This window comes from Suricata suricatta, chromosome 1 (assembly GCF_006229205.1).
Source record: "Suricata suricatta isolate VVHF042 chromosome 1, meerkat_22Aug2017_6uvM2_HiC, whole genome shotgun sequence".
NCBI lineage: Eukaryota > Metazoa > Chordata > Mammalia > Carnivora > Herpestidae > Suricata > Suricata suricatta.
In genome coordinates, this window is record NC_043700.1 from 36,428,457 (window position 1) to 36,447,580 (window position 19,124).

Below are 19,124 nucleotides of genomic sequence, written 5' to 3' on the forward strand. Positions count from 1 at the left end.
CACATGATGAGTGACAATCGGACGTGCAGTATCTTCCGCCGGCATATACACATGACGAGTGACAATCGCACGTGCAGTATATTCCACCCGGCATATACACATGACGAGTGACAATCGGATGTGCAGAATCTTCCGCCGGCATATACACATGACGAGTGACAATCGCACGTGCAGTATATTCCACCGGCATATACACATGACGAGTGACAATCGCACGTGCAATATATTCCGCCGGCATATACACATGACGAGTGACAATCGCACGTGCAGTATATTCCGCTGGCATATACACATGACGAGTGACAATCGCACGTGCAATATATTCCACCAGCATATACACATGACAAGTGACAATCACATGTAGAATACATTCACCCCTGTATAAGGCATTACTGTTTCATTGGGCTTTTGCTTTGTGTGCTTTGCAGGAAGTGCATTTTTTACAAACTGAAAGTTTGTAGCTACCCTGCATCAAGTAAGTCTATTGGAGCCATTTTTTCGATAGAACCTGCTCACTTCGTTTCTCTGTGTCACATTTTGGGAAGTCTCACAATATTTCAAACTTTTTCTTTCATTATTATATTTGTTATAATGATCTGTGACCAATGATTACGACTCACTGAAAGCTCAGATGAGAGCATTTTTTACCAATAAACTACTTTTTAATTAAGTACATTGGTTTTTTTTTAGACATAACACAATCACAAACTTAACACACTACAGCATAGCGTAAATGTAACTTTTATAGGCCTTGAGAAACCAAAAAATTCCTTTCACCCATTTCATTGTGATTACAGCAATGGTCTGTCTAGTCTGCAACTGAGCCTGCAGTATCTCCAACATACGACTGTATAAACAATTCATATTCCCAGATAGTATATTTGAATGCAAATAAAGCACTGCTGTTATTATAGAGGTAACCACCTTAATTTTTTAAATAAATCATTTCTTACTTTATTTTCAACATGTCTCACAACTGAATGTCAAACACTGCTGTTCTAGAGTAGGGATGGGCCTACAGACCAAATTCAGGCCACCACCTGTTAGGTAAGTAAAGCCTATTCTCCATTAGAACACACTCCCATTCGTTTACATATTGTCTATAGTTGCTCTGCACAGAGTTAAGAAGTGAGTGAGATCAGAACTCTATGACCCACAGAGCCTAAAATATTTATCCTCTGGCACTTTAAAGAAAAAGTCTGCCAACATCTATCTCAGACCAACAATCAATTCAATCAAAACTCCACTGTATCAAGAACTTACATGTCAATAAGTCAGACAAATCAGTTTCATTCTCTTCCTGTTTTTAAAAAAAAGCAGTTTTTGTACTTAGATTTTCAGAACTCCCTGGACTTAGGCATCACCACTTCATGTAATTTATTGTTATTTCCTTGACTCGCTCACTTGACTAAGGGCAGAATATCTATCTAGCATCCATCCCTGTTATACAGTAATCCCAGTACCTAGCATAGCAGCTGGGACATAGACATTCTGTGGAAATCTGCTGAATGCATGTCTGAAAACAAGCATATGATTTAAGACAATCAGTGAAGAGTAAAGGAGAGATTCAATCCTATGGAAACTTGTTACTCAAAGTTTAAGATTCCCAGACGAAAATTTGAGAAACCGTTCTATACAGTGTGTTGCTTAATTATATTAAAGTCATTTGATTGATTCCTAATATGAGCTAGGTCACTTTGCATGGAGAAAAACAGCAGCTCCAGGACTTCATTTTTACCCTAATCCTGAACTTCAAGATACAAAACTTATTTTGAGGACTTTGACAAAGGGCGTACTTTGTTATTTTGTTCTTTTATTGGAGGTGGGGAGAGAAATACTATTACTAAAAAATAGGGCCAAACAGGGGGACTATTCAAGTATTTTGCCAATTCCAAAGGAATATGACCAGAGAATGTCCATCCTAATTTAAATGGATTATAAAGTATATGAATAATACTTTTTAATCTATCAAGATGTCTGTTTTTATGTCCTCTTAAAATTGAGAGGTGTTATGAAGACTTCACAAATAGTTTTCAAAATACGATGGCAATATTTTGTGGGTCAATAAATTGATTTGTTTTGCTGTTTCATTGAAGAAAAGAAAAGGAAGCCAGCACTACTTCCTGATGTTTATTTTTGAAAACAAAGGCTAAAAAACCATTGCAGCTATGAACTGCTTGGACTAAAAATAATCTTCAAAAAGGCTGTTGCTTGATGAATTTGGTACTTTAGATACTATTACTATCCTTTTCCAGAAAAGGAAACTGACACTTGAGGATAAACTAACTTAAAGATTAAACAATAAGTAAGTGATGAGGCTAAGATGTGTGGCTCTTACTCTTATATAAATCCCAAAATAATCAGAATTAGGGTTGTGATAATTTGCCAACTGCTTTAAACTAGTGCACCAATTTACCAGAATTTTAGTTTATCTCAATTGTGAATTCATAGTTTTTTTTCTTTTGACAATTCCACTAGCCTCTACATTCTAGCACGTATGTTTTACTATATAATCTTGGACAAATCACTTGACCTCTATGAGCCTTTAGTTCATCTATAAAACAATCTTTTTTTAAATTTTCATAGTTTATTTATTGTAGAGACAGAGACAGAGCACGAGTGGGGGAGGGGCAGAGAGAGAGGGAGACACAGAATGTGAAACAGGCACCAGGCTCTGAGCTGTCAGCACAGAACCTGACATGGGACTCGAACCCACGAACCGTGAGATCATGACCTGAGCCGAAGTCAGACGCTTAACTGAGCCATCCAAGCGCCCCTAGACAATCTTCTTTAAAGGATTACTGTGACCTAAATATCTAGCAAATAATATTAATTCAAAATTATGTATGTTTTCAAATACAGGTACTATATAACATGTACTTAAAAAGACTGAAAACATGAACATAATTATCTATTAAAAAGGGTTTCCCCACCATCAGTAGAAAAGCAACAAAGCTAAGATGGTGGGGCCAGGGGGCAGGTGGATGTGTGGAGAGTGATTCTACAGGACAGAAATCTAACAGTATAGGCCACTACGAGAGGCTATTACAGGCTTAGAAGAGACCATGCAAAAAGACCTTCATATTTCTCAAAGCAACACCATGTAACAGTTAAAAAACAATAACAACAACAAATTTCTTAATATCTCTCAGTATGTATGTTTATGCGCTTTTAAGTAATCAGGCGTAACATACACTTGTAGTAGAAATACAGATCAGAGTTTGTCTCTGGGCACTACGTTACAAGAACAAACTCCAACGAGATCAATGAATAGAGTCAAAAATGGATTGGGGCCCCTGGGTGGCTCAGTCAGTTGACTTCAGCTCAGGTCATGATCTCATGGTTTGTGAGTTCAAGCACCACATCCGGCTCACTGCTGTCAGCAGACTGCTTTGGATCCTCTCTCTCTCTCTCTCAAAAATAAACAAACATTAAAAAATGGATAGGGGCGCCTGGGTGGCTCAGTTGGTTGAGCATCTGACTTCAGCTCAGGTCATGATCTCCTAGTCCGTGGGTTCGAGCCCCATGTCTGCTCTGTGCTAACAGTTCAGAGCCTGGAGCCTGCTTCAGATTCTGTGTCTCCCTCTCTGACCCTTCCCCCTCTCTCTCTTTCTCTCTCTCAAAAATAAACATTAAAAAAAATTTCATTTACTAGGCCGCCAAAGATCAAAAAGTTTGGTAACACTCTCTTGTGAAGGGTGCAAGCAGACAGTACTCGCATACACTGTTGGTTAATCTCTATGGAGAGAAATTTAGAAATACCAAACTTACAAATGCATACATATTCTTTGACCCAATTGTTCCATTTCTAGGAAACTACAAGCCTAAAATAATGCACAATGGAGATTACTGAGTACTGTTTGTTATCACAAAAAAATTGGAAAGAAATGTCCATCAGCGAGGAACTAGTTATGTAAGTTATGGTACATCCATAAAATGGGATACTACCAAATCTTATATAATGACATGGAATACACTTTTAAGATAGATTGTTAAGTGGGAAGAAAAACAAAGCAACACGTAGAAAAGTATATTAAGGTGTGCCATAAGGTATGTATGCTCTATCTGGGGGAAAAAAGCATATATGTAAGTGATTGCTTATAGACACATAGAATCTCTTTGGAGGGTAGAAACCAAACTCACTGGCAACATCCCAGGAGGAGAACTGGTTGGTTGGGGAAACAGGAGTTAGAAGAATACTTTTAATAAAATTCTTTTGTACTTTTTGAATTTTATGTACTGATGAATTATTATTATCTACTAGGGAAACAGAATTTCTTAAACTTTTAAAAAATTCTTTATGGTAATAGAGAACAAATATTTCCTTGAAGGAAGTAGCAAATGATACTTTTCAGCTGAGGTACCAAACGTTTGCAGAAAACATCTGAAACTCTCTCTCTCCTTTTCATCCACATAGGCTATAAATTTTGAGAGGATAAGTGGTTTAGCTTCTAAGTTTACTAAGAGAGTTAATAGTTCTTTCTTAAAAACCAACCTGATTTCTATCATTCCTCCTTCCAGTTTAAACCTGACAGTTTCAATTCAAAAAACATTTTCTGAGCATCTTACAAAGTGCCAGTACCTAAATACAAAATTTAATAACACGTATGACCTGATAAATGGTTTGACAGATGTACGTAATAAATGGTAAAAGATACCACTTATTTTTTTTTAACTCGTCATTTTCATGAATGAAACTGCTGAGGAGTATTGGGCTTGAAAGAGAGCAGGGCTGTAGTTCCATTTCTTCCCTTAACTAGCCATATAATTCTGCATACACAAAATCTGGCAATGATAACACCTGGACTGCCTACCTTACTATGAAAATGTTATAGCAAAAGAAGATATATGTGAAAGCAAAATCTTTTATCATCTGTGAAACACTTCAGAAACATAATTATACCACCCATATGAAGTTTTAGGGAAAAATATTTTATTTCACTTTTTCTTTCTCTAGCTTTCTTTGCTTAAGAGTTCTCTGCTTAGCTGAAATTATTAGAAACAAAACAGTTTATTTTTACTCTTCTTTCAAAGTTCATAAATGACAAAGCCAACCCACTTGTAAAAGCATTCAAAGAAGATAAACGTAAGTTTTTACTGAAAATTCCATATGTAAAATCCCAAACAGATGAAAGCAGGTATTCAACTGCAACTCAAAGTTGGAGCTTACACAGCACATTAACCAAGGCCCTGATGCTCTAACAATAGAGGGTTAATGAGAGCAACAGGAAACCTAGGGTGGCAGCAGTAAGGGCAAAAAGGGCCAATACAGAGTGGGACTACAAAAGTACCAACAGCTGTGGCTGGCATGCTGGTAGCCTTTCAGCCTTCCTAATGATATGCTTTGTCAGGGTTCTAAGTTTGAAGTTGCTTGTTTAAAATCTTGGTCTGGTCTTCAGCAATGAGAGCCATATGTTTACCTCGGCCACCACCGATATATATTCACGCTGCAGAATAATTCAAATGAAACAAATCCTACCTTCTACCACTAAAAGGTGAGCGAACACACACACACACACACACACACACACACCACACAAAACACACAAATGTATCCTGCTGGCTTGGAGGTTACCTTATTACACCTTACCATCGGCTCAAAGAAAGCAGGATATCAAGAATAAATGCTAACTTATGTTTGCTGGCAAGGGCAGTGACTCCAAAACCAAGATCTAAAAGTTAGACATGCAATTTGGTTCTTAATTCATATTCAATTAAACATTTATAATGGGCCTACAGTGTTTTGTTTCTAGGCCTTTGTACATGCTGTTCCCTCTGCAGGAACCACTCTTTCCCACCCCACCCATTTGCTTCCCCACCACACCAACCTCTCACATGTGACTTCCTCTGAGAAGACTTCCCTAACTTTCTCCACCCCTTCCTCTGTGTCTCCACAGCACTTGGTTTTACCCCAGCAGAGCACTTATCACTGTGTGTGTTAATTACACAGACAGTATCTCCTTTACTCAGGATTTATCACCGTGCTGGCACTTGAAAATGTTCCGTAACTACTTACAAAGCATACTAGACATTGTGCCAGATAGACAAGGATACAAAGACAAAAAACAAGATCCTAAATTCACAGTCTAGTGGGAGACAAGCTAAAGCAACAATACAATGGAGCTGCGATGGAGGCACGTATAGGATTATCAGGGGCATAAAGAGAGCTCTCTAAGTCAGCCTGGAAGCAGGATGAGTAACAGTGAAGAAAGAAATGGAAAGAGGATATGCCTAAATTAAGCCTGCAAGGTTAAATAAGAGCTAATCAGTGAGGAAAAGAGAAAGGATAATCATTCCAGACAGGAGAAAAGAGCAACAGAAAACAAGGAGGATCTGAGGAATTACAAGTAGTTGGGGATGTACAGTGGTTCACAAACCTTAGCATGCATCCTAATCACATGGAGGGCTTAGTACCATACAAGTTGCTAGTTGTGATTCAGTATGCCTGGAATGTGGCCCAAGAATTTGTATTTCAAACATTTTCAGGTGACACTACTGCTACTTCTAGCCCCTAGGACAACACTCTGAAAACCACTAGTACGGTGGAACACAGAGGACATGAGAAGTAGCAGCAATAGACAAGTCCAGAGCAAAGTGATAAGGTACGGAGGATTAAAAATTATATATACTATGCCAAAGAATTTGGCGTTGAAGGATTTTAAGCAGGGAAATTTAATTTTAGAAAGATGGTAATAATAGCTAGTATTTATAGAGCACCGGACTTTATGTATTCTGTACTACCCAATAACTATTAGCCATATATGGCTCTATCAATTAAATTAAATTAAAGTTCTCTAGTCAAAAAGCCTCATTTCAAGAGCCACATATGGCCAATGGCTACTGTACTGAGCACAGATATAGAACATTCATTCCATCATCACACAAAGCGCTATTAGACAACACTGATATATATTAACTCATTAAATCTTCAAAACTTCATTTTGAGATAGGTACTGTATTACCTCCATTTTAAAGAAAGAAATGTGGCAAAGAAAAATTAAGAAAATTACCCAACGCTATAAAGCAAGAGGTGCCAATATGGGATGCAAACCCAAATGGTCTGGTTCTTGAGCCTGTATTCTTATTCCCAATCACTTCTTAATAAGATCATTCTTGGCAATAATGTGGACTGGAGGGAGAGGATACTGGAGGAAGGACCACCAATGAGGAAACTACTAAGGTAAATCAGGAGAGAAATGACAAGGACCTGCACTGAGAGAGTAGCAGCTGGAATAGAGAAGTTAATTAAAAGATGTTAAAGAAGCAGAAAAGACTAGGGGTAGATTAGAGTTGAATCCAAGTGAAGTGTAGAAGATAATGCCAAAGTTTCTTTTAGGAATTAGAGTCAATGTCAATGTCTTGTACCACACTAAGAAATCAAAAGAGCAAGCTGAAGGTGATAAATTCCATCTGGGTCATCAGTGAAGTTGAAATGGCTGAGAATAGACACTCCACTGTGGGATATACAAGTCTACAGTTCAAAAGAGAGGTTTAGATTGTGAATTTAGTCATTAGTATAGTGAAGGTTAAGTCTAGAGAGAACTCATATGGTTGACACAAAGAGAAGTAGGCAAAGATCAGGACCTTAGGGAATCTAATACATAAGATTGAGGCAGAAGATAAAAAGCCAGTAAACTGAAAATGAATTACCAGAAGATGCTGGAACAGACATCTAGCAAAGAATTATCCCAGAGGTCAAAGGAGGAGAGAACAGTTAACAACCATAAATGCTGCTGAGAAGTCAAGTTAACATAAAGACTGGAAACTGTCCTTAAGAGCTGTTTCCAATGGTGCTCAAGGGCCAAAGGGCAGATTGCAACAGATATGGAATGAATACAGACTTTTTCTCAAAGAGTTTCAAAATGAAGGGAAGAAGATAGGGTTTGATGTAGAGAAGGATTTGGAGCAGTGTTTTGTTTGTTTTTACTCTAATTGATTGCAGAGACTTCCCCATGTTAAGGGGGAAAGGCCGGGAATATTATTGATGGAACAAGGCCCTTGAGACAGGAAGAGAACAGGTTCTTACCCAGAGAGAGATGAGCTCTAGACAAGACACTTCTTTCATACCCTCTGAAAAGGTAGCAAAGGGGGTAAAAATAAGTACAGACGTATGTAGGTTAGTGTGGGAGGGGCATAAACTGAATGAGCTCATACAGCCAGAAAGATTCCGCTCCCTGAAGGAGAATACAGGAGTGTCTGCTGACAATGAGAAAAGTGAAAGGGCTGGAGGAAATACTGAATTGCTGCACAGAGAACAGACTAAAGACACAGACATACATCCCAAAGCAGAACTGATTAGATATTACAAATTTGTAAGTGGCATCCCACCACATGGTTTGTGTAATTTTCTTCAAAATGATAAACAGTCCCATATAGGAGCAGGGAGGAAAAATGACTGGCTTAATGTCAAGGTTGGGGTTTGCCAATTGGAGGAGTAAAGCGAGTAACTGAGGTGATAAACCAGAATTATGGCCAAGCAATTAGAAGAAAAGCATTAGAGTGGTGGGAAGGGGGGCACCCATTAAACTCACAATGAAAATTTCTCCAGCATATGCACCAAATGAGACCCTGACGAGGAAAAAAGAGCAGGTGCATAGAAGAGAAAGGTGGAAGATTAAGGCAGTTATGGTCAGGAAGTAGAATAAAACAAAATTTAATTTCCATACGTACACTGTCCTGGGTTCAATCAAAATGTGTTCATAAGAGTGGGGGTGAAGTATGTGATTTCATGTATTTGTCTGAATTTCAATAATTAGGTAAAAGCACCTGCTTCTGTCCCAACTCCCTCAGCGAGTTCAGCTAGAGCAGTGATTCTCAACTCTGGCTGTATATAAGAAGCACACAGAGACTTCAAAACAAAATAAAACAAAACAAAAAAAAAAACCCTGAAATCTGGGCTCTACTGCTATATTTAACTGGCCTGGTGTTTATTTTTTGAGGCTCCTTGGGTCATTCTAAAGTGGATTTAGTAATCACTGCTTTAGATTTAAGTTACAAATTTAAATAAAAACTGACTGGTGTGAGAAGAAATAACTAAAGCAGGAAAATGGTAAAAGAGATCTAAACCCTAAGTAAGATATTTAAAGATGTCCTCAACAGAAAAGTTGGGAAACCATCCTAAGGCACACCCTCACACTTAACACACACAAAAATTTAATAATGTTTCTAAGGGTTCTGTTGACAGGTTCTAGAAAACTCAGGAGTTAAATGCTTCACTGTAGCCAATGAAAGAAAAAGAAAAACCTGCATTCTACTAGGCAGAAAGAACTGAAAACCAACACTTAAGAGCACCTCTCCAGGTCAACTACAGTTCACGATTCCCTGGAGGAAAAAGCAGCATGTAGTGTAAGCATGATAATCCCCCCTCCCCGCCACACTTCTGCATGTCTTCTGCATGATAGGTAAATGGCAAAGGAATCAACTGTCTTCATTCACACATACAAAGATTTTAAGTTTCTTAGCTGTCAGATTTTCTTTCTCGTCATTTCTCATCATTTTCTCCCTAACGAGTTTTACCAATAATCTTAAAACTACCCAGTTATTGTATAAATAACGGTCTCCAATCTCAATCTTTATTTGCCATTACTGTAATGTATCTGCTAAATTTACCACAAGGTGAAAGTAATGCAGAGATGAACCGTTAGTCAAAATAAACAAACATAATGTTTGCTGCCTTTTCTTTTATCATCACCCAGAACTACGATTCTATGTATACATAACAATGAGTGGTAGACTACATTACTGTTCTCCCCATACTTAGTGCCTTTAATAAGAATGACTTCATTAATAGAAAGGCTTGTACCTTTCTTAGCCCTAAACATTTTAAGTTCTAACCAATTATCCAAGTCACTCAGAGATCTATCTTGTAGACTTTCTGAAAATCAGACTTAACTATAAGGAGACCTTTCTTTTCTTTTAAAATTCAAGAAGTACTTTCTCTTTCAGCATTAAGGTAGCTCAACATGTTCTTTTAATATGTACCGAAAAACAGAAGACAACTTTCTAATTCCTCTAATTAGGGACACTAAAAAAAGCAGTCTTTTCCAAAAAAAATTTTTTAAATCGCTTCAATTTTCAAGAATGTATAGCTATCTTCAAACACTGAACCAAGCTGATTTACATACTTGTGGTTTATAAAAAACCACCAAAACTCTCTAGACCAAAGTTTATTCTATGGTTTCCATTAAGGAATAAATTATTTTATTCTCATCACTAATACTTTAAGGCAGTACTATGGCCAAATGAAAAAAAAGGCAAAGAACTGAGAAGGGTCTGACCACTGTCTCCCAGATTAACTTGCTGAATGGCACTGAACTAGACACTTAAATCTCTTTGACCCTCAATTTCTCTATTCGTGAGATAAGATTAGAAACACTTATCAAAGACTGCTACGCGCTCAAAATTCTACAAAATACAAAAGATTTTTTTCAAAGAATTTATCTACATTTTGTAAACATAATATAATCCAACTATTAAATATACCTTAACACCATAGCCAGACTTATTGTTCCTTAGCATATCTTTTTTTTTAATTGCCAGCAGCTAAAAACTATTTTGACCTAGAATGGCATTCTGCAAATCTAAGTATTACACACTATAATCTCTATGCTTAATTTCAACCCTTTACCAAATAGTGCCATATTACAAACAGTTTCTTCACCTGTTCCCTAATGAAGTTGAAAGTAGCTTTTTGGACTTGAATTTACAGAGTTATGTACAGTACTGATGAAAGCCATCTGTTGGGAACTATGACTTTCATGTCAAAGGAAAACACCAGAAGAAACAGCCTAGATTTTCCTGGGAACCAGCTGCAGCTGAATGAGCCCTAATCCTGCTCCAGCTGGGAAAAGCAGAAGGGTGAAGCTACAGGTCTAATTCATCTGCTGCAGGTCCTTTGTGAACTGACTCCACCCATGAGTAGCCAATTGGTAAACAACTTTACCAGAAAGAGGCTCTTAATAATTCCTATAAGTAACATTCATTTGTTTCTTTAAAAATGGTTAGATCAGAATATGAAAAGTATTCTTTATTCTAATTTTAACACTTCCCAGTTCATTTTTTAAAAAACCTTAATTCTACTTTAAGTAGCCAACTTGGCAGCCAGATTCAGTCCTCTTCTAAAGCTAAGATCCAAGTCAGTGTAGAAACTATATTCTCTAATATTCTAAATAGAAAGAGATATAATCCTATTATCTATTTGCTTTCATAGTATTAAAGATAAGTGTAATGTAAAAAAGTACTGGCCCATGTGTCCGGATTAACTAAATAAAAAACAGACAGCAAAGACAAGAAGATAATATATTTTGCATACATTTATTTTCCATTTGGTGTTTTATGAGAAGCCATAATGAAACCTATACTAAATGTTATTAAATAGCTATTATATAAATATATTACACCTATAAAATTTAGCCATGTCAAATTCTTCTGAGACTTCAATAAGAAAACATGTTAAAGCACTCAGAACAGATCTCAATGCATTGTTGGCCTTTAACAAATGTTAGCTATTAATAGGTTTCTATAAGCAACTGCTTACATTCCCTTGGCCTACTGATACAGGGCAAAGAAAGGTCAAGATGGTTAGATTCTCCAGATCACTATTCCTGACACAATTTGTAGTATCTGACGTCTTCATTAATTTCTTCCCTTTATTTTATCAATTTATTAGAAATTGGTCCAAAAAAGAGTAGAGTGATAGTAACTGCTAAGTGTAAGAAAATGTTTACATTGTGTGCATTGGCTAGGTATAGAAGTTTCGATTAGCAATGGCTAAACCAGAAGTTGCTTTTGTAGCTCCAATTTTCTTCCAGGGTGTGTCATGGACTGAAAATTGCCAAAGCACACAGACCTTGACTATTCACAGGCTAACTAACTAGAAGACCAAAAATTACCTGTACAGTTGATTGTATTTAAATAAATATCGCATTATAAATATATCTCTGCCTGAGTTATTGTTTCTGATATTTTTTTTAAATAAGAACAAGTCCACTGAAACAAAGTCAATTCTTAACCCCATTTAATCTTAAGCTACCTCAATGACTTGTTAGTAACAAATCTTTATTTCTAGCCAGCTTTTCCTCACAGCCCATAGTTAGAGTCACCAAAAACTGATGTAGCATCAATTTTATTATAAAGGCCATTTCCAAATAGCTAAATCAAAGCTTTTTCTTAAGTCAGTAACTTGAAAACATATTCTCATCTCTACACCAAAAACTTAAGTCCTGTCGAAGCCTCACTTATTCTATGAATTTAAAATGTCAAATTCCACTAACAAATATAATTTGGACTCTACTAAGAGTTTAGTGCACAGGCATAACTTATTTTAGAAGGTTATAAATGTATCACTTGATCTTTCTCCTCTAAGTTACCCAGCTTGGTAATACCCTAAACAATAACATTAGTTGACAATACTTTCTCTTCCCTTTCCAATTGTAATGTTTCCGCAAATTATAACTCTGTTCTACAATACTACTCCACAGAGTAAGATTTGAATGATGTGACTAATTATCATAAGAGTACAGTTTTCTAGACTAGTAAAGAACACAAGCTATATATATTCAAGAAAATATTTCTGTGACTGTGTAAAATGAACCCAGAAATTTGAAATCGAGGTGAAAATTATTCCTCAGTCTCTAAAGATAATTTTTTTAATGTTTATTTGGGGGGTGGGGGGAAGGGCAGAGAAAGAGGGAAAGGGAAAGAGAGATCCCCAAGCAGGGGTACTTGGAGGCTCCATCTCATGAACCAACTGTGACAGCATGCCCTGAACCAAAATCAAGAATCAGATGCTTAACTAACTTAGCCACTCAGACACCCCTAAAGATAATTTTTTAAATAGACCATTACAATCTCAAATAATACAGCCTCATCCAAGAAACCTCTCATTATTTCTCAGAGATTCACAATGCTTGTTATGAAAAAAAAAGGCAGTATAAACTAAAAGTTGCATTTCATAAACTAAAAAAACAATTCAAAAATTATTTATTTCACATCTCTACCTTAATCCTCAACAATACCTAAATCCTAAGTTCACTGATCATGATAGACATCTATCTAAATGTTTGCTGTATGAATAAATGAAATAAATGAACAAATTATCTTACAGTAAAATCTGTCTTTCAAAAGGAAAGAAATTTTCAAGGAGCAAATTGTTACTTAAGCCATTGTCACACCATCACCCTCATCTATGTGCCACAATTCAAGGGGGAGCAACATCTGGTCCCACATGAAAGCACTCTACTACAGCCATGCAATGAAATCCCAAACTGCAAATCAGAAAACTACAGTGACAAATAAAATGAAAATTAATAAGCACAAAAATTATCTTTAAGACAAAACACCAAGAAAAAATTTTTTTATGGACCTCAGCTACACAAAACTAGATTTTTCATAAACTTTGGTTTCTGATACATTCTTATCACTGATTCAAAGCCAGTTTTAGAATTCATTAATGACAGAGAAAAAAGGAATACAAACCAAGAAGGGGTAAGGGGTAGAAGGAAATACGTCCTTTCATAATTAGAGAATGTGCTACGGAATTAACACCAAGAATATTCACAACCTGTGTATCTGAGTGCAGTGACAGCACTGTATCTAACAACTCCCAAGAGGCAGGAGGCAGGTACAGCTGTTACAAAGACGGGAGCCAGACTGCCCAAGTTCAAATCCAGGCTTTGCCACTTAATATCTCTGTGACTTAGAGAAATCAGTAAACCTCTTGTATGCCTCAGTTTCTTCACCTGTAAGATAACAGTACCTACTTCATGGATTTGAATGAGAATTAAATGAATTAATATACATATAGCTTTAAAGTAATGCCTGGCACATAGTAACACACTGAGTTAAATACACTTACCAAAAACTACCACAACCCGAAAGCTAGCTCAGAAATTTCCCTTACGACATAGATAAAACTTTTAAATCATAGTATCCATGGATTTTCCTATTTATCAGTGTGAAAACACACTTAAGTTCAAGTGAGTTCACAAAAACCCTTAAAGAAAAAAAAAAAACAGTATTTCTACACAGCTGACCCCACCAAAAGCAGCAAAAACCACTCAGTTGCTGAAAATCTAGCATACAGTTCTACGGATCCTTCCAAGGGTTGATATCTCCAAGCAATAAAAGTTAAAAATTGAGGTAGAAAAAAATAAAGAGGAACTTGAGATAATGCCAATTCAGTTCCAATTCAGTGCCTGGCCCACAAGAGGTACTCAATAACCATTTGCTGAATTAATTAAGGCCTAAATGTGAAACTACTTCTGACCTATCTTTTCCTTTTCTATCACTGTCAAATACACTCTATAATTTTTTTAAGAATATCTATGTTCATAACAGCAAACCAAAGAATTTTTAAAAGAGGAAGGAAAGTACATAAAATACAATAAAAAGAACATATAATCTGTTGAGAGAAGAAATAATTCCTCACTGTATTATGATTTTGAATGTGAGCTTTTCATATCTTTGGGGGAAGTCACTCAGGAAATTCACTACTCAAGACTATTTAAAAATCTATAATAGACCTCATCAACTCTAACTTCATAGTTATCATAAAATTAGTTTTTAATTCAGACCTGTACACATATATAGAAGTCTAGTCAACAAAATTCAATTTTCCTAAATGTATACTCCAAATTTAGTACTTAAGTTAACAACACCATATATTACAGTTACGTAACCAAAAAGATATTCCTAAAGTAAACCAACAAATCTCTACTAGATTAAGTTTTTGGGGTTTTTTTGTTTTTGTTTTTGTTTTAATGTAGAGGTCTTAGCCCAGATGCAAAATAATAATTGTTGGATTAGGTGGTTCTCAGGTCCCCTTTCAAATGTAAGATCGATCCTAGGGTGAAAGAACTTAGATTTGTCCTATAGTGTACTATTTTGGCTACCTTTTAAAAAATATACACAACTGACATTTTATGTAGAGCTGATACTTTCAAAAATTAAAATAGCTAATTAAAGCAAGGGAATTTATAATAAAAGCATGTTCTAGCAAAAGAATTATAATACCCAATTCACAGATATAACACTGAATTCATTCTAAACTATAAATTATTTCCTGTTTCCATGCAGTTAACCTGTATATCATTTGGTAACAATTTTTGGAATCAATCATTATATTTCACTTAACTTCAGGCATATGTGAACAAGAAACAGCTCTTCAGTAAGAGTTCTTACAGCACTAAACTACGGTGCATTTTCGTTATCTGCCCACCTTGCATTTTTAATACTAAACTTTTAAATAAAATGCTTAGATGACATACTACCATTCTAACAGAATCATTTCAAGGGTAATAATGGTTAAGATAATGTGTCTATTTCAAAGTTCACAGGGAAAATTGAACCTTAAAATAGATCTCTAAAACTTCATCAAAGAAAAATACTGTTATTTGGTTGCTACTTAAACAAAATTCTATAGCTGGGTTATTAACTGCAATAAATTTAGACTGAATCTCAAGTATTTTTAAACACATTCAATGTTAACTTCCATGATCTGAGGCAAAATAAAGATTAATTTACTATTGTATAATAAAATGTGCATTAAGTACTACCACACTCCCCACAACTACAATTCAGAACACCTGAAAAAAATTCACAGATAGTCACTAACTAGGTCAATGTAAAAAACTGCTACTGACAAAATTCTCCTCATCCCCTAGTATCTATTCAAAGGCCAAAATATGCTGTTTCTTAGCATACTTTCAATTGCACAAAATAACAGCATAAAACACACAGCACAGCAAGGTATACCACTGTGTACCAGAACTCGCAACTCCACAGAACTTGAGGAACATAGGATACTTCTTCCTGACCCATGTAGCTACACCTCTCATAAATAACACTTGGGACTTCATCATATGCAAAGAATACATGACAAAAAGTCAGAATACAACAAAAATAAGAGTCACCTGCTTGTTTCAAATACAAGCCTCCAACATTTGGGAGTGCTCATCAACTTCCAGCAGTAAGATATTCTAAGAACTTATACCAGCCTTAAAGGTGAATGCTACTTTAAATTCTAATCTAAATCTGTTCTTTTAGGTACATCAATACACTCCGAATGCCAGCTATCAAATATTTCAAAGTATCAGGGTGACTGGTATCTACTGAATTCCAACAACTCACCAATAAAAAACCAGAGGTGATCATTCCATAAGTCCCCAAACACAAAACTTGAACATAACTTCTATGTAACTTCCTAGAAACATGACTTCCTAGCATGCTCTTCATCAGCTCTCTGAACACTGATGCGTATACCACTCTTACCTTATCCTTTTCATGTGGAAGGAGTGACACTGGAGGTAAAGAGGAAAGAGACTCACAACTCTCTTTCCCATCCACACTGGTTGCTTTAGTGTTGAGCCGATAAAGAGGTCCATCTTTAAGGAGTCTGCCGTGGCCAACGGCTCGTTTAATAGCCAATCGTAACTGCTGGTGAAAGCCAGAGGCAGCACTGCCTCCAAATAACGCAGACACATCCTTCTGACCTTTCAAAAAACGTTCAATGCTTTTCAAAGTTGAGCCACTGGACTCTGCCAAGCCCTCAACAGCCCGCTTGATCAGCTTATTCCAATCTACATTTTGTTTATTATCCAATTTTCCATGGTTTCGGGGTTTAGGAAGTGCTATTCGCCCAGGATTATCAGGATCTTTATAGGAATTGAGTCCTTTATTCGAGACTTTTAAAATTGTTCCATCTTTAACACTCAACTCCAATTGTTCTAAAACAGTTTTACGATCCAAGCCATGGGATGAAGACACTGCATTGCATATCCTTTCTTCTGAAGGACGCTGTTTTTGCTTCTTCACTTTTTTGATGGCCTCCAAAATCCACTCCGTGTACAGCGGGTTAGCGAGTTTTACCATGGTGAAGGATTCTGTATATCCATAGAGTCGTTATCCCTTATCCTGATGCTGAGTAAGTTTTACACCATGGAAAACAACATTCTCGGAGGCTGGGAACCAGTTAACCATAGCATACAAGTTTTCTGGCCTGAGTCCTTTCTCCTTGCACAAAACAGAGTGCCTCCACACTTTTACTTTAGAAACCAAAAGAACCTGTTATTTGAAATGTCTTTAAATTTCCCAATAAATTTCTCAATAGCACCATACATGAGTCTCTTCATAAACTTGTAAGAACTCAAGAACATCTCATTCCCAGCAGAAAAATGTGCATCTTATGCCTGAAAAACAATTAAAACAAGGTCAGTTTTCTATCAAGTCCCACTTTGTAAACATACTACTCTTTAAAAACAATCAAATAGCAAATGTTTATTGAGCACCTGTAGAGTTTTACCAAGTTTCCCTCAGTATTCCAAAACAATTATGTATCTAAGTGTGTAATGGATTTGAATAAAAAAGAAAAAGGTGAATAATTAGGATACAATAAGGAAACAAGATAAGATATACTATGAATGACCTCAGGCTACAACTAACCAGAGGGGTGCTGCCTATTCTGTCCTCCACAATCTCTGCTCCCCAGTCTATGAATTCAAACTCTTCCTTGTCATCTTTCCCCAAGAAACTATTCAGCACTTCAACAAGTATCTGGATTAGCAGAAAGAATCCTGCAATGTAAGTAAGAGTGAATCTTTCATCTTTCAAAATTCCAGACATTTAGACTGCATAAAAACAGTCAATAAGATAAGGCAGAAAACCACTGAGAAAATTTTAACTATTTCATATATTTAAAAAATACTATTTAAACAGATCAAGTTCATATTGTAAGTAAACACTGCAAATGGAAACAAAAGTATTGAAAATCATCAAGTGTCAGAAGCGCTTATTTTAAAATAATCCAATTTCATTCAAATTTTAAGAATAACATGCTGATAGCTTCTCCTAAACCAAACTAAAATACTAATATTCAATATAATGGAGGGAGTAACAACTGTCAAACTGTTCATAACTGAGCTACAGATAGAGCAACTAGAAATGTGAAAGGCCCAGAATCACGGGGTTCAAGTGCACACACTACATATCAAATACACAATACTGCCTGATGGCAGGTGGAAAGAAAAGATGTCATAGATTCAAGATTTCTGTTTTGAAATGAACATTAATGAGTAAAATACAAACACATAAATACATCGCCTCTCCAGGATCAAAGTCAATATTCTTCTTTCAGACAAAAGAATCTGGCAGATACAGATTTTTTAAAAAATCACCAAAATAATGAATTCTGAATCAAATTAACTTCTTTGCTACCAAAAATATAACTTAGGTGTTTTTTTTAAACGTCTGCTCTTATTCTGAGGAGCATTTATTTATATTACAGCATAAAAAATAAACAATGGCTCCTACAGCAATTATTTTTAAGACTAATATTAAAATCAAAAGGAAAACTAACAGATATTAGGAGAGCTAGAGTGCTATTAACTCAGGAAAGAAAAGACTGAAGTAAACAGTCAAACTTGAGCCAAGGTTTATTTTTAAATTAGCTGACTAAAAAGAAGCCCCCCTGAGAGAGCTTTGCTTCATTTTGGTGAGAGTCTCAAGAGGAAAGAAATCATAGTATTATTACTCCAAGAACGTTCATTATGTAGACATTAACTCTAAACTGAATGAGAAGCTACAATCGGAGTTTAAGAAGCTGGGAACGTCCTAATTGATTATGCTCACAGGTAAAAGAATGAATGACAGCTACTCATTGTCTCTCTGGCCAGGGTCTTCATCAGTCTCCAGGTCTTCAGAAAGTAAAGCGCCTGCAGACTTGAACTTTAACTCTCTCAAAGTACACCAGCGGCTAGAGAGAAAATACTACTTGCTTCCGACAGTCCTTCCCCGGTCTAGATTCCCCACCCCCAAACACATCTTCGCGCTCTCTTTTTAAAGAGCGAGAAACTTTAAAAACTTGAAACTGCACAACCTTGCAGCTTGCCAACGGGTAGCTTCGCCGTTCCCATTTGATGGAAACAGAACCCTAACACTAAGTTAACAATGAAATCACGTGAAAGAGTTAAGAGCAATGTATCTCCCACTCCCGGGCCCTCCAAATCCTAAACTCCACGGAGGCCGGTTCAAAGGAGGCGTTTGGCGCACGCAGCTGCCCAAGAAGCCTGACAGGTCCGGCAGCTCCTGTCCAAACCGGCCGAAGGTTGACAGGCAGCCCGCCGCCTCCC

The 19,124-nt window shown here is 36.4% G+C and overlaps 1 protein-coding gene across 2 annotated transcripts in view; it reads right to left on the reverse strand.

Moving 5' to 3' along the window:
- Positions 1-19,124, reverse strand: part of KAT6A (lysine acetyltransferase 6A) — a 104,143-nt gene that overhangs the window by 84,716 nt on the left and 303 nt on the right. For both annotated transcript variants that reach the window (XM_029936462.1, XM_029936454.1), the window contains exon 2: positions 16,270-17,186. In XM_029936462.1, the coding sequence (XP_029792322.1) occupies positions 16,270-16,869 (600 nt within the window). In that variant the 5' untranslated portion in view covers positions 16,870-17,186. The remainder of the gene's footprint in view (positions 1-16,269; positions 17,187-19,124) is intronic.